General features: G+C 33.0%; 1 protein-coding gene across 1 annotated transcript in view; it reads right to left on the minus strand.

The window, feature by feature from the left end:
• Positions 1–4,403: 4,403 nt before the first annotated feature.
• The window catches only part of LOC126746243 (atrial natriuretic peptide-converting enzyme-like), a 36,136-nt gene continuing 25,333 nt past the window's right edge, over positions 4,404–15,206 (minus strand). The window contains exons 5-13 of the mRNA XM_050454401.1: positions 14,921–15,107; positions 14,669–14,862; positions 14,372–14,604; positions 10,624–10,830; positions 10,361–10,568; positions 5,402–5,547; positions 5,087–5,346; positions 4,763–5,035; positions 4,404–4,710 (exon numbers count right to left, since the gene is read on the minus strand). Coding sequence (XP_050310358.1) covers positions 4,522–4,710; positions 4,763–5,035; positions 5,087–5,346; positions 5,402–5,547; positions 10,361–10,568; positions 10,624–10,830; positions 14,372–14,604; positions 14,669–14,862; positions 14,921–15,107 — 1,897 coding nt within the window. The 3' untranslated portion in view covers positions 4,404–4,521. The remainder of the gene's footprint in view (positions 4,711–4,762; positions 5,036–5,086; positions 5,347–5,401; positions 5,548–10,360; positions 10,569–10,623; positions 10,831–14,371; positions 14,605–14,668; positions 14,863–14,920; positions 15,108–15,206) is intronic.

The raw sequence follows: 15,206 nt of genomic DNA on the forward strand, positions 1-15,206 counted from the left end.
CTGAATCAACTTATTAGAAGAAATTCATCTGTCGATATATACCCATCTTTGTCCCACTCATCTTGGTTTTGCTTATGGGGTAATAACTAGAAGCTGTTGAGATTATTATTGGACTCGTCCAAATTGCACTAGCATTCCCAAAATAAAACTTGATGGAAGTATTAGAATTTCTTATACCCATCTTTGTTTTACTCATTGAATAGGTTATGTTTGGAACTATTCAACGCATATAAATTCAGCTTGAATCTGAGTAGTTTGAGAACGTTCTCAGGAAAAGTGAAAATTTGAGATGCCCCAACTAGTAACCATGTTTCTGTCCATTAATTCATCTTCAGGAAGTCCTGAATATTAATATGAAAAAATTGTCAATATATTTCAAGTGGTTCCAGAGTTATGCTCATAAATGTCTAGTTATTGCAATATTCACCCAAAACCTCAAATTCGATGGCTCTTGGACCTCAATGGACCAAATTGCCTCTAAATCAAAGAGTTTTTGAGGTACAAAGAACATTCGTATATCAAAATATTTGGAATTGAATACCCTTTCTTTATCTGAAAACCTTTTAAAAAAATTCTAATTGGTTCGTGAAAAAATTGTCCAAGAAGTAAACGTTTGCCGTGAAAATGAGTAAAAAAACATGCCTCAACCAAAACTGTCATAACTACTAAAATTTGTAACCTAGAACCACGTTTTTATACTGAATGTCATCCTCAGGGAGTCCTCAATATTATTGTGAAAAAGGTGTGAAAATATTTTAAACGGTTCCAAAGTTATGCCCAAGAATGTCCGCTAATAAATAAAAATCTAGTAATTGTAATATTTGTTCTAAAACCTCGAATTCGATGGCTCCTGGACCTTGGTGAGCCAAATTGCCTCTAGATCAAAGAGTTTTTGAGGTATAAAGAACGTTCGTATATGAAAATATTTGGAAATGAATACCCTTTCTTTACCTGAAAACCTTTTAAGAAAACTCTAATTGGTTCGTGAAAAAATTGACCAAGAAGTGTACGTTTGCCGTGAAAATGAGTAAAAAAACATGCCTCAACCAAAACTGCTATAACTACTAAAATTTGTAACCTTGAACCACGTTTCTATACTGAAAGTCATCTTCAGGGAGTCCTCAATATTATTGTGAAAAAGGTGTGAAAATATTTTAAACGGTTCCAAAGTTATGCCCAAGAATGTCCGCTAATAAATAAAAATCTAGTTATTGTAATATTTGTTCCAAAACCTCAAATTCGATGGCTCTTGGACCTTGATGGACCAAATTGCCTCTAGATCAAAGAGCTTTTTAGGTACAAAGAACGTTCGTATATCAAAATATTTGGAAATGAATACCCTTTCTTTATCTAAAAACCTTTTAAGAAAATTCTAACTGGTTCGTGAAAAAATTGTCCAAGAAGTGAACGTTTGTCGAGAAAATGAGTAAAAAAACATGCCTCAACCAAAACTCATATAACTACTGAAGTTTGTAACCTAGAACCACGTTTCTATACTGAAAGTCATCCTCAGGAAGTCCTCAATGTTATTGTGAAAAAGATGCGAAAATATTTTAAACGGTTCCAAAGTTATGCCCAAGAATGTCCGCTAATAAATAAAAATCTAGTAATTGTAATATTTGTTCTAAAACCTCGAATTCGATGGCTCCTGGACCTTGGTGAGCCAAATTGCCTCTAGATTAAAGAGTTTTTAAGGTATAAAGAACGTTCGTATATTAAAATATTGGGAAATGAATACCCTTTCTTTACCTAAAAACCTTTTAAGAAAATTCTAATTGGTTCGTGAAAAAATTGTCCAAGAAGTGAACGTTTGCCGTGAAAATGAGTAAAAAAACATGCCTCAACCAAAACTGCTATAACTACTGAAATTTGTAACCTAGAACCACGTTTCTATACTGAAAGTCATCCTCAGGAAGTCCTCAATATTATTGTGAAAAAAGTGTGAATATATTTTAAACGGTTCCAAAGTTATGCCTAAGAATGTCTGCTAATAAATAAAAATGTAATAATTGTAATATTCGTCCCAAAACCTCAAATTCGATGGCTCTTGGACCTTGATGGACCAAATGGCCTCTAGATCAAACAGTTTTTGAGGTACAAAAAACGTTCGTATATCAAAATATTTGGAAATGAATACTCTTTCTTTGCCTCAAAATTTTTTAAGAAAACTCTAATTGGTTCGTGAAAAAATTGTCCAAGAAGTGAACGTTTGTCGAGAAAATTAGTAAAAAAACATGCCTCAACCAAAACTGCTATAACTACTGAAGTTTGTAACCTAGAACCACGTTTCTATACTGAAAGTCATCCTCAGGAAGTCCTCAATATTACTGTGAAAAAAGTGTGAACATATTTTAAACGGTTCCAAAGTTATGCCCAAGAATGTCCGCTAATAAATAAAAATCTAGTAATTGTAATATTTGTTCTAAAACCTCGAATTCGATGGCTCCTGGACCTTGGTGAGCCAAATTGCCTCTAGATCAAAGAGTTTTTGAGGTATAAAGAACGTTCGTATATCAAAATATTTGGAAATGAATACCCTTTCTTTATTTGAAAACCTTTTAAAAAAATTCTAACTGGTTCGTGAAAAAATTGTCCAAGAAGTGAACGTTTGCCGTGAAAATGAGTAAAAAAACATGCCTCAACCAAAACTGCCATAACTACTAAAATTTGTAACCTAGAACCACGTTTTTATACTGAATGTCATCCTCAGGAAGTCCTCAATATTATTGTGAAAAAAGTGTGAAAATATTTTAAACGGTTCCAAAGTTATGCCTAAGAATGTCCGCTAATAAATAAAAATTTATTTCTTACAATATTCGTTCCAAAACCTCAAATTCGATGGCTCTTGGACTTCGATGGACCAAATTGCCTCTAGATCAAAAAGTTTTTGAGGTACAAAAAACGTTTGTATATCAAAATATTTGGAAATAAATACCCTTTCTTTGCCTGAAAACCATTTAAGAAAATTCTAACCGGTTCGTAAAAAAATTGTCCAAGAAGTGAACGTTTGCCGTGAAAATGAGTAAAAAAACATGCCTCAACCAAAACTGCTATAACTACTGAAATTTGTAACCTAGAATCCACGTTTTTATACTGAAAGTCATCCTCAGGAAGCCCTCAATATTATCGTGAAAAAGGTGTGAAAATATTTTAAACGGTTCCAAAGTTGTACCTAAGAATGTCCGCTAATAAATAAAAATCTAGTTATTGTAATATTCGTTCCAAAACCTCAAATTCGGTGGCTCTTGGACCTTGATGGACCAAATTGCCTCTAGATCAAAGAGTTTTTGAGGTACAAAGAACGTTCGTATATCAAAATATTTGGAAATGAATACCCTTTCTTTGCCTGAACACCTTTTAAGACAATTCTAATTGGTTCGTGAAAAAATTGTCCAAGAAGTGAACGTTTGCCGTGAAAAAGAGTAAAAAAACATGCCTCAACCAAAACTGCTATAGCTACTGAAATTTGTAACCTAGAATCCACGTTTTTATACTGAAAGTCATCCTCAGGAAGCCCTCAATATTATCGTGAAAAAGGTGTGAAAATTTTTTAAACGGCTCCAAAGTTATGCCTAAGAATGTCCGCTAATAAATAAAAATCTAGTTATTGTAATATTCGTTCCAAAACCTCAAATTCGGTGGCTCTTGGACCTTGATGGATCAAATTGCCTCTAGATCAAAGAGTTTTTGAGGTACAAAGAACGTTCGTATATCAAAATATTTGGAAATGAATACCCTTTCTTTGCCTGAACACCTTTTAAGACAATTCTAATTGGTTCGTGAAAAAATTGTCCAAGAAGTGAACGTTTGCCGTGAAAATGAGTAAAAAAACATGCCTCAACTAAAACTGCTATAACTACTGAAATTTGTAACCTAGAATCCACGTTTTTATACTGAAAGTCATCCTCAGGAAGCCCTCAATATTATCGTGAAAAAGGTGTGAAAATTTTTTAAACGGCTTCAAAGTTATGCCTAAGAATGTCCGCTAATAAATAAAAATCTAGTTATTGTAATATTCGTTCCAAAACCTCAAATTCGGTGGCTCTTGGACCTTGATGGATCAAATTGCCTCTAGATCAAAGAGTTTTTGAGGTATAAAAAACGTTCATATATGAAAATATTTGGAATTGAATACCCTTTTTTTGCCTGGAAATCTTTTAAGAATATCAAATTATTTCATAAAAATATTTGCAAAAAAAAGGGACACTTTGCTTAGTAAATTAAAAAAAAAAACTTTTCCAGCCAAAACTGCTCTAACTGCCAAAATTCTTAACCTAGAAATGTAATAATTGCATACCGGACGCCTCCAAACTCTACTCAAATCAACAAAATATCTCAAGCCAGTCAGCTAATTTTTCAAGTAGTCTTAGGACCAATTGGACATGACCCAATACACTTCGATATAAAATAAAATATTAACAATAGACTTTATTACAACTTTACAAAAAAAAAACCTAACACTATTTTACACTATTTCGGTCCTTCGTACATATTTGGCACTTTATCCATCAGCAAAATTGTTCACGTACTATTTACACTATTAATGGTTTCTCGGATCCATTCCACGTTTGAGGCGATCAAATCGTACACCCTCGGTCTCTCCATGCCGTTTTTGCCACAAGCAATTCGCCAGTTCGTCACCCCAACCAGAGTCCATTGGTCCGTATTGGTTGTCCTGCAAACCATCGAGCTACCAGCGAACTCTTCTTCCTATAAAACAGAAATTAGTACTTAAATTATGGTAAAAGTCCAGTAGTCTCACCCCACAATCGTTCTGTCCATGTATCGTCTCCGTACAAACGCTATTAACGCTCGAAATGCTCACGTTCTCGCATTTATCTTTATCGGTGATTTTAACTTGGACGCGTTGCAACTGCTCCCTATTCCTCGCCCACCCTAAAGTGTTACACTGCATTGCTCCAGTTAGAACGAGATTCTTCTCAGGAAGACACACCGGACGTACGAAATCGTTGAAATGCACCGGCTGCTCCAGACGTATCAACGACACCGTGCTACCCTCTACCGGTGACTTCAACTAAGAAAAAGAAACCATAAACACTTTGATTATTTGATTATGACAACCAACCATTCCGATAATCCGTCTCTCTTGCTCCCAAGGGGAGTCGCTGGAAAGTCTGACGACCCCAAATCGGGCGGTCCACTCGGCCCTCGGTTGTCCTTGGAAGCAGGACGTGCTCGTGGCCAACCAATGGCTGGATAACAAAATGCCGTCGCATAAATGGACGTCGTTTTTGAAAAGGGCCACGTGCCAGGGCCAATCTCCGTGCGAGGCCATTTTCTGGAGCATCCTGGTGGTCTTCGAGTGGGTGCTCTGGATACCGCATTCTACCAAGATATATTCAGTAATGTGTTTAATGGTAAGTAAGTATTAAGTACTGACCGAGTTGGTCACAAGAGACTTTCAGCACCTGCTTGCTGGGACATTTGCTTTTTAGGAAGGTGATGTCGTCTGCAAAAGGGTCTTTGATTCTGACGTAAGAGGTGTTGGGGTGCGGGTCTTTGATCACTTGATAGGACTGCATGTCTCTGTAATGTTTTGATTGGATAATTGGTGTTCAATTGTTTGTAATTTTTTTCCAGGGTTTCCAGGCTTTCCAGGCCTCTAGGTCAGAGGGTTTTCAGTTCGCATATGAAATTGTTGAAATTTAAATAACCTTTCTTTGCTCAAAAGAGTATTTTAAGAGTAGTCCAATTGGTTCGTAAAAATATTGTTAAAAAAAGGGAATATTTTCCAAGAAAATTAGCAAAAAAAATGTCCCTACCAAAAATGCCATAACTACCCAAATTTTTAACCCAAAACCAAGTTTCTACCCTCAAATTCATCCTCAGGAAGTTGTTAATATTAATGTGAAAAAACTATTAAAATATGTCAATTAGTTCCAAAGTTATAACCAATAATGTGCGCTAATGTATACAAATCTAGTTATTGCAATTTTCGTTTAAAAACCTCAAATTCGCTGGCTCTTGGACCTTTTTGAACTAAATCACCTCTAACTCAAAGAGTTTTTGAGGTACAAAAAATGTTCGCATATGAAAATATTAAGAATTAAATAGACTTTCTTTGCCTCATAACATTTTAAAAATATTCCAATTAGTTTGTCAAAAAATTGTTAATAAAGTGAGGGTTTGACAAGAAAATTTGTAAAAAAACATGCCTCAACCAAAACGGCTCTAACTACTGAAATTTTTAACCCAAAACCAAGTTTCTACCTTCAAATTCATCCTCAGGAAGTTGTAAGTATTAGTGTGAAAAAATTATTAAAATATGTCATTTAGTTCCAAAGTTATTCCCAATAATGTGCGCTAATGCCTAAAAATCTAGTTATTGCAATTTTCATTCTAAAACTTCGCTGGCTCTTGGACCTTTTTGGACTAAATCACCTCTAACTCAAAGAGTTTTTGAGGTACAAAAAATGTTCGCATATGAAAATATTAAGAATTAAATAGACTTTCTTTGCCTCATAACATTTTAAAAATATTCCAATTAGTTTGTGAAAAAATTATTAATAAAGTGAGGGTTTGGCAAGAAAATTTGTAAAAAAACATGCCTCAACCAAAACGGCTCTAATTACTGAAATTTTTAACCCAAAACCACGTTTTTGCCCTCAAATCCATCCTCAGGGATCTCTTTATATTACTGTGAAAAAAGTATGCAAATATTTTAATCAGTTCCAAAGTTATGCCCCAAAATGTCCGACTAAAAATAAAAATCATGTTATTTCAATATGGTTCTCAAAACCTTAAATTTAGTGGCCCTTGGAGCCCAACTGCCTGGAAGAAATGGAAAATTACTCAAAACTACGGGAAAAAATTAATCCAAACTTTTGGGGAAAACTTGGAGAAATGACCCTAACTGGGGTACCGACCGACCCCATTTGCTCGGCAAATTATTTCCAGAAGCCTGAAACTTATTCAATTGCCTGGAAAAAAATTAAAAATTACCGTAGAACTGGCGGAAAAATTATTTACTGCCTGGAAAAATTAGGAAAATGGTCGCCAACTGACCCCATTTGCCTGAAATGTTAATTCCAGAAACCTAAAACGTTTTAAATATTACCTAATTTGCCTGGAAAAGAGAGCTGAACTGCTTGGAAGAAAATTGATTTTTTTTAACTACCGTAAACATTGAGAAAATGGTCCAGATTGCCTGAAAAACCTTCAATAGTGACCCCAATTGCCTACAAAAAAATAAGAAAATTATTTGAACAGCCTGGAAAAATTGGAAAGTCGACCCCAACTGCAACTATAACTGAAAAAAATTAATCCAAAGTTGCTGATTAAATTATTTGAACTAATTAAAAAAGTTGATGAAATGACCCCAATTGCCTGGAAAACAAATGGAAAATTGACTCTAAATACCTGGAACTTTTTTCCAGATTATTACAAAAATGGTATTAATCGCCTGGAAAAAATTAATTTAACAACCGGAAAAAAATTGTTTTAGAATCTTGAAACATTTGAACTGCCTGGAAAAGTGTATTTAAGTGCCTGGAATAAAAAAAAAATTCGTCCAGAACTATCGGGAAAATTATTTGATTGCCTGGAATAATCAGGAAAATGGAGATAATTGCCTGGAAAAAAATGGAAAACCGACCCTACATGCCTAAAATGTATTTTTCAGAAGCTTAATAAATTTTAAAAATGTTATTAATTTCTTGGAAAAAATAACCTCAATTGTCTGGAAAAATTGGAAAACTGATTCTTAATGCTTGGAAATTTTATCCAGAGGATTGAAACATTTTAAAAATTATGTCAACTGCCTGGAAAAGGGAGTCCAGCTACCTGGAAGAAATAGGCAATTATTTTAGACTACCGGTAAAAATAATTTCAATTGCCTGGAAACATTGGAAAAAATGAACCGATTTGCCTGGAATAAATGAAAAATTCGTCCAGAACTATCGGGAAAATTATTTGATTGCCTGGAATAATCAGGAAAATGGAGATAATTGCCTGGAAAAAAAATTTAAAACCGACCCTACATGCCTAAAAAAATGTATTTTTCAGGAACTTAATAAATTTCAAAAATGTTATTAATTTCTTGGGAAAATAACCTCAATTGTCTGGAAAAATTGGGAAACTGACCCTTATAGCTTAGAAATTTTATTCAGATGATTTGAAAATTATTTCAACTGCCTGGAAAAGGGAGTCCAGCTACCTGGAAGAAATAGGAAATTATTTTAGACTACCGGTAAAAATAAATTCAACTGCCTGGAAACATTGGAAAAAATTACCCCATTTGCCTGGAAAAAATGAAATACTGACCCTAAATGCCTGAAACTTTTTTCCAGATACTTGAAAATTTCAAGAATGACATTAATCCAATTGTTTGGAAAAATGACTTCAACTACCTGAAAAATATTTCTCTAGAATCTTGACAAAATTGAAAAACTATTTGAACTGCCTGGAAAAGTGTGTCCAACTGCCTGGAATAAATGAAAAATTCGTCTAGAACTATCGGGAAAATTATTTGATTGCCTGGAATAATCAGGAAAATGGAAATAATTGCCTGGAAAAAAATGGAAAACCGACATTACATGCCTAAAAAAATGTATTTTTCAGAAACTTAATAAATTTTAAAAATGGTATTAATTTCTTGGGAAAATAACCTCAATTGTCTGGAAAAATTGAGAAACTGACCCTTATAGCTTAGAAATTTTATCCAGAAGATTTGAAAATTATGTCAACTGCCTGGAAAAGGGAGTCCAGCTACCTGGAAGAAATTGGAAATTATTTTAGACTACCGGTAAAAATAATTGCAACTGCCTGAAAACATTGGAAAAAATGACCCCATTTGCATGGAAAAATGAAATAGTGACCCTAAATGCCTGAAACTTTTTTCCAGATACTTGAAAATTTCAAGAATGACATTAATGCAATTGTTTGGAAAAATGACTTCAACTACCTGAAAAATATTTCTCTAGAATCTTGAAACAATTGAAAAACTATTTGAACTGCCTGGAAAAGTGTATTCAACTGCCTGGAATAAATGAAAAATTCGCCCAGAACTATCGGGAAAATTATTTGATTGCCTGGAATAATCAGGAAAATGAAAATAATTGCCTGGAAAAAAATGGAAAACCGACCCTACATGCCTAAAAAAATGTATTTTTCAGGAACTTAAGAAATTTCAAAAATGTTATTGATTTCTTGGCAAAATAAGCTCAATTGTCTGGAAAAATTGGGAAACTGACCCTTATAGCTTAGAAATTTTACCCAGAAGATTTGAAAATTATTTCAACTGCCTGGAAAAAGGAGTCCAGCTACCTGGAAGAAATTGGAAATTATTTTAGACTACCGGTAAAAATAATTTCAACTTCCTGGAAACATTGGAAAAAATGACCCCATTTGCCTGGAAAAATGAAATAGTGACCCTAAATGCCTGAAACTTTTTTCCAGATACTTGAAAATTTTGAGAATGGCAATAATGGAATTAATCCAATTGTTTGGAAAAATGACTTCAACTACCTGAAAAATATTTCTCTAGAATCTTGAAACAATTGAAAAACTATTTGAACTGCCTGGAAAAGTATGTCCAACTGCCTGGAATAATTAGGAAAATAAACGTAACTACCTAATAAAGAAAATTGGAAAACCGAACTCAAGTGCTTCAACCTTTTTTACCACGACCTTAAAACAGTTTAAAAATGGCATCCATCGCTTGGGAAAATTGGGAACTTCACCATTTTCCTAGAAAATATTATTCCATTTTCTGGAAAATAGTATTCCAAGAGTCCGTATTCCAGGCTACTGAATTGCCTGGAAAAACTCAAAACTGACCTCAAGTGCTTGGAAGTTGTTCCCAGAAGCTCTAAGCACTTTGAAAATTATTTCAACTGCCTGGAAGAAATGGAAAATTGGTCCAGAATTACTGAAAAATATTTTAGAACTGTCTAAAAAAAAAAATTGAAAAAAATATTAAAATTATTAAAATGCCAATTACTTCATAAAAACATATCAAAGTGCCCCAACTAGAACTGCTCTAAGGACCAAAATCCTTAACCTAGAACCGCGTTTTTACCCTCAAATCCAACCTCAGGGATCCGTTTCTATTACTGTCAAAAAAGTATGCGAATATTTTAAGTAGTTTCAAAGTTAGGTCCAATTAAGAATAAAAATCTTAAAACTTGTTATTGATGACCGTTGGACCTTGGGCGACAAAATTGACTGTAACTCGGTGTCTTCTTAGTGTACAGAAAACGTTCTGATATTAAATTGTTAAGGAAAAAATACCCTTTCCTTAAGTATAACAACCCTTTTAAGAATATTCAAATTAATTGATAAAACTATTCTTAAAAAAAGTGAAAGCTGAAAAAAAGCTGAATTTTTAATCTGGACTTACTGGTAAGTGAGCGATTTGCATAAAGAAACCGCCACGGTCCTCAGCACGTCCTCAGTCTTATTTTCCGATAAAGTTTTATTCAAATTCTCCGTGCACAGTTTGCCTCCCTCACCCTTTTCCTTGAAAGTGACAAATCCTTCTGGATGGTACATCACTTCATGGGGTGAAACTTGTTCCACAGTTTCTTCTTGTGCGGGCAAAAGGGTCACTGTAAAAGAGGCCATGAGTCCAGAGTTTTCCAGGCGCAAGGAAGTACTACTTACGACAGGCCCTTTCGTCACTTCCATCCGGACAGTCCTCTCTCCCGTCGCATTGTTGGGCCTTTCGTATGCAAGTCCTACCAATGCCGCAATGGATTTGATTGGGTGAACAGTACGTGCACGATTTCTCGTCCGATAAGTCTGTACAATCGATGGTACCATCGCAGATCCTGGGGGAGTGCGCTTTGGACTTTAGGTCGTCCACACAACCTGTAAACCAGTCATCTCATCTCATAAAAATAGCAACTTTAGCGTGATTGAATATTTTAAGGACCAACGATTTTCCAAAAAAAAAAAACTCTTTAGTAAATGACGTAATTTTCAAAACATTGCTATGCAAAAACTCTAAATTATGTCAATTTTGCCGTCTAGTGTCAGTGTTGTCATACTTGACAAAAGTGCATAAAGTTTAGGTAAAATTCGGCAGTTATTAACAAAGTTAATGGAAGAAATAAGTTCCGGTTTTCGCTTGTAACTTACAAGTTGTAAGTGCATTTCTTATTATTCAAAACAATTTCTTACTGGTAAGTTGTATGGGGTGGGAAAAAAATTTACTTTTTTTAAAGAATATTAAACTGATTATAATATCTCAATAAAGTTATGCCAAAATAAAAAATTGATATTTAATATCCCTATTTTTAAAAAAATCTCAAAGTATAAAAACCGGCGATATTAAATATTTTTTTATTCTAAACAAATATTCTTGCAGTTTAATATATTAATGTAATATTCTTGCAATGTAAATATTCTTGCAAAGTAATATTTACATTGGTAAAATGTCTTACATGTTTGTGCTATATTTTTTTGAATGTTAATTAATTCAAAAGTAAAATATTTATTTAATAAATAAAAGACAAAATTATATTTACAAATCCATACAATATTTTAAAGTTAAATAATGGCCAGTAAAAGGCAAATTATTATTATTTACAAATGCAATATTATATTTTAAACTGAAATATATATTTTTATTTTTAAAATCAAATTTTCAACTTGAAAGTTTTACGGTTTATAATCATCCTCATGTAATTCCTCTACTACAGAAAATTCACTTTTTTGTAAGTTGTTTAAGGGTAGCATTAGTAAAAAACGTTTTTCCCAGAAAATAATTGCCTGAAAGAAAAATGCTTTTTTAGAAAATGGTAGGTAAATAAAAAATAATAGAAAAATTATAGGTGAGAATATACGTATATAATATACGATTCTGTGTACAAATGGGAGAAAATTTCGACACTTAAAAAAATTGACAAGGGACTATATTTTTTGCAGAAACATGGTTTTTCATTAAAACAACCCTTACCCCCCCCCTCCACCCACCCCAAACATTTTCCCAGTAAAAAATTACTTTCAAAAAGCACTGTTTTTCGTCCATAATATCCGATCTAATAGCACTGTTTTTGTATTAAATATTTATTACTATACATATGAATAATTATATCAAATTCAAATAAAAAAACTGTGTTATATCTAATTAGATTAAATATAACGATGAAAAAAAAGATTTCTTACTGGTAAATTGTGTACAAGTTGTAAGTGAACTTCTTATTGTTTAATGTTTGTATTACTAATATAAAAATATTCAGATAATTACTCTATTTTAACATGCTCTGTTCATATTTTTTTTAAATTAAAATGTTTTATTAATAATTTTTTAAATTATTTGGTAAGAATCGCTCATTTGATATTAAGTCAAAATTAAGATATGTTTAACCTAAAAACAACCCAATTATAGAGAGAAATTTGGTAAACCACTTTAAGAAAATTATTGTCTTCTTAATCGATAAATTTTAAAATTTTAATATAGCAATAAAGTAAAGATATTTTAGATCAATATAACAATGGTTAATACTTTGGTATATTTTTAATTTTTGTGTCTATAAGTTAATAGAAGCATAGGAAAATCGCGGTTCATATAGTACAATATAAATTTTTGTTGTTTTTTTGTTAAAAAATGCTCTATATATTTAATTTTATTTATGGTATTTAATACAAAAACAGTGCTATTAGATTGGATATTATGCATGAAAAAAGTGATTTTTTCCAAAGAATACTGGGCAAATGTTTGGGGTGGGTGGGGGGTGAAGGGTTGTTTTGATAAAAAACAATGTTTCTGCACAAAATATACGTGCAATATTTAATTTAATACCACTGTTTATTTAAATTAGATAAAATTTTATATATAAATATTTAATATAAAAACAGCGTTCTTAGATTAGATAATATGGACGAAAAACAGTAATTTTCAGAAGAATTTCATCAAATATTTGAGGTGTAGTAATCCAATATAAAAACTACATATGTAAGTCCTTTGTCAATTTTTGAAATTAAAAATGCTGAAATTTTCTATTTGTATACAGAATCGTATATTATACACGTATATTCTCACTTAAAATTTTCTTAAAAATGCATTTTTCTCCCAGGTAATTATTTTCTAGAAAAACACACCGTTTTTCATTAAAGTTACCCTTACCCCCCCCACCCACCCCGCACAGCTTACCAGTAAGAAATTTGTTTCAAAATCATTGTTTTCTAAAATAATACGCATTAATAACAGCTGGTTTAATCCTTAATACACAATCTAATAACACAGTTTTGTTTATTTAAATTTGATATATAATTATATATATATGTATATTAATAAATACAAAAACAGTGCTAATAGATTGAATATTATTTACGAAAAACAGTGATTTTTGAAAGGAATTTCTTACTGGGCAAATGTTTGGGGTGGGTGGGGGGGTAAAGGTTGTTTTGATGAAAACCAATGTTTCTGCATAAAAAATACGTGAAATATTTAATTTAATAACACTGTTTATTTAAATTCAATATAATTCTATATATACATATTTAATATAAAAACAGCGTTATTAGATTGGATAATATGAACGAAAAACAGTGATTTTCAAAAAGAATTTCAGAATCAAATATTTGAGGTGTAGTAATCGAGCCTAAAAACTAGATATGGAGAACTCGTGTCAATTTTTTTAAATGCTGAAATTTTCTCCTATTTGTACACAGAATCGTATATGGTATACGTATATTCTACAGTTTAATGAATATACTTTAACCATAATAATATATGATGTGTTGCTTGGGTTAAGTGCCAAAACTGATAATTATCAACTAAACTAGCTAAAAAAATTATATATAAATATGTGATGGCTAAATATATTTTTTGAAGACAAGTAAACATAAAAAACAGTATAACCCACAATTTTTTTGAATCTTTCCACGGACATAAGGAGTATAGATATTTAATCTTATAATAAAGTTTTGTACATAGTATATAACCATCTTTATTTAGGGTTTTGTTTACTTCTCCTTACCAGAGTACATACATGTTATATAGAGTGACGTATATCATATTTTCAAAAATTTCTTGTTTCCATGTACAGTTACCCTATATAACTGACTAGCTATTAAAAAATAATGAAATATTCCAATATGATTCCAAAAACTAGTGCTCTTAATCTCACTTAGTTATTGATTTATAAAAACTGAAAAAAACCTAAAGTGCTCTCTTGAAAAACCGTGTAAATCAATATTCGCCTCTAAGCTAAATCAACAACGATATACCACATCTAATCTGATCATCCGATAAGAAAACGAAAATAATTAAATAAAAAAAATGAATCACGTGATAAGGAAATGAACAGCACCAGGAAACAACTCGACGCAATCTCAATTACTTTTTCCTAAAGGGATTATTATTGACTGATTGAAAATGATTGATGACAAAACCAAATCTTACCCGGCTTAGAATAACACCTCTCCCCACTACTGAACTCCGGAAACTTACTGCAGTCGATCAAACTTCTCACTTTATCGTTCAGTCTTTCCCCGCACCCTCCCATAAAGTCCCTACAGAAACTCCTGCAAGGCAAAACCATCCTGTCTTCCCCGTTATCCCTTATACAGCCCGGCTGTAGCAGTTGACAAACGAACTCGTAGGCGTGTCTGTAGCACTCGGCATCCACCAACTCCCTAATGCAATAAATAAAAATTTTAACTAAATTATTAAGGATTTCTTGTATAAATCAACCCTTACCGGAAACTTATGACGTTATCCCTAACTTCCTTGAGGCTCTTATGCCCGAAAACATTGGGGTAAGTGGTGACGTTATACCCCAAACTGCTACAGTACTTCAGTGCCAGTGGTGCACAGCTCCTGGGGGTATACGTGGGGTAAGTCACCACTGCGTCCGAGAAAATTGTCGTGGGGTAAGTAGACGTCGTCATCATCTGGGAAGCACACAGATGCTTTGATTGCTTAGGGGGTTAATTAGAAAGGGAGGCTTACCTGCGGTAAGGCGTCACTGGGTTGCACCTCCAAACTGCCCAAGTCTACGGTGAGATTCTTGAATAATATCGAGCCCTCCAGGGTGATTTCTTTGGCAATGATAGCTTCCAGGTCCTCGGAAGCGGTTTGGACGTAATTGGGGTCGATTCTTATGTCGAAATGTATGATGAGATCCTTGTCTTCGGTTCTGCTTGCAAAAATTAATTTAACTATATATCCTACCGACTGGGCCAGGGTTTGAATATGTTTAACAAGTTGCCTACTTGACGAACGATAGGCAACCAGT

Source organism: Anthonomus grandis, chromosome 17, assembly GCF_022605725.1.
Source record: "Anthonomus grandis grandis chromosome 17, icAntGran1.3, whole genome shotgun sequence".
Taxonomy (NCBI): Eukaryota; Metazoa; Arthropoda; class Insecta; order Coleoptera; family Curculionidae; genus Anthonomus; species Anthonomus grandis.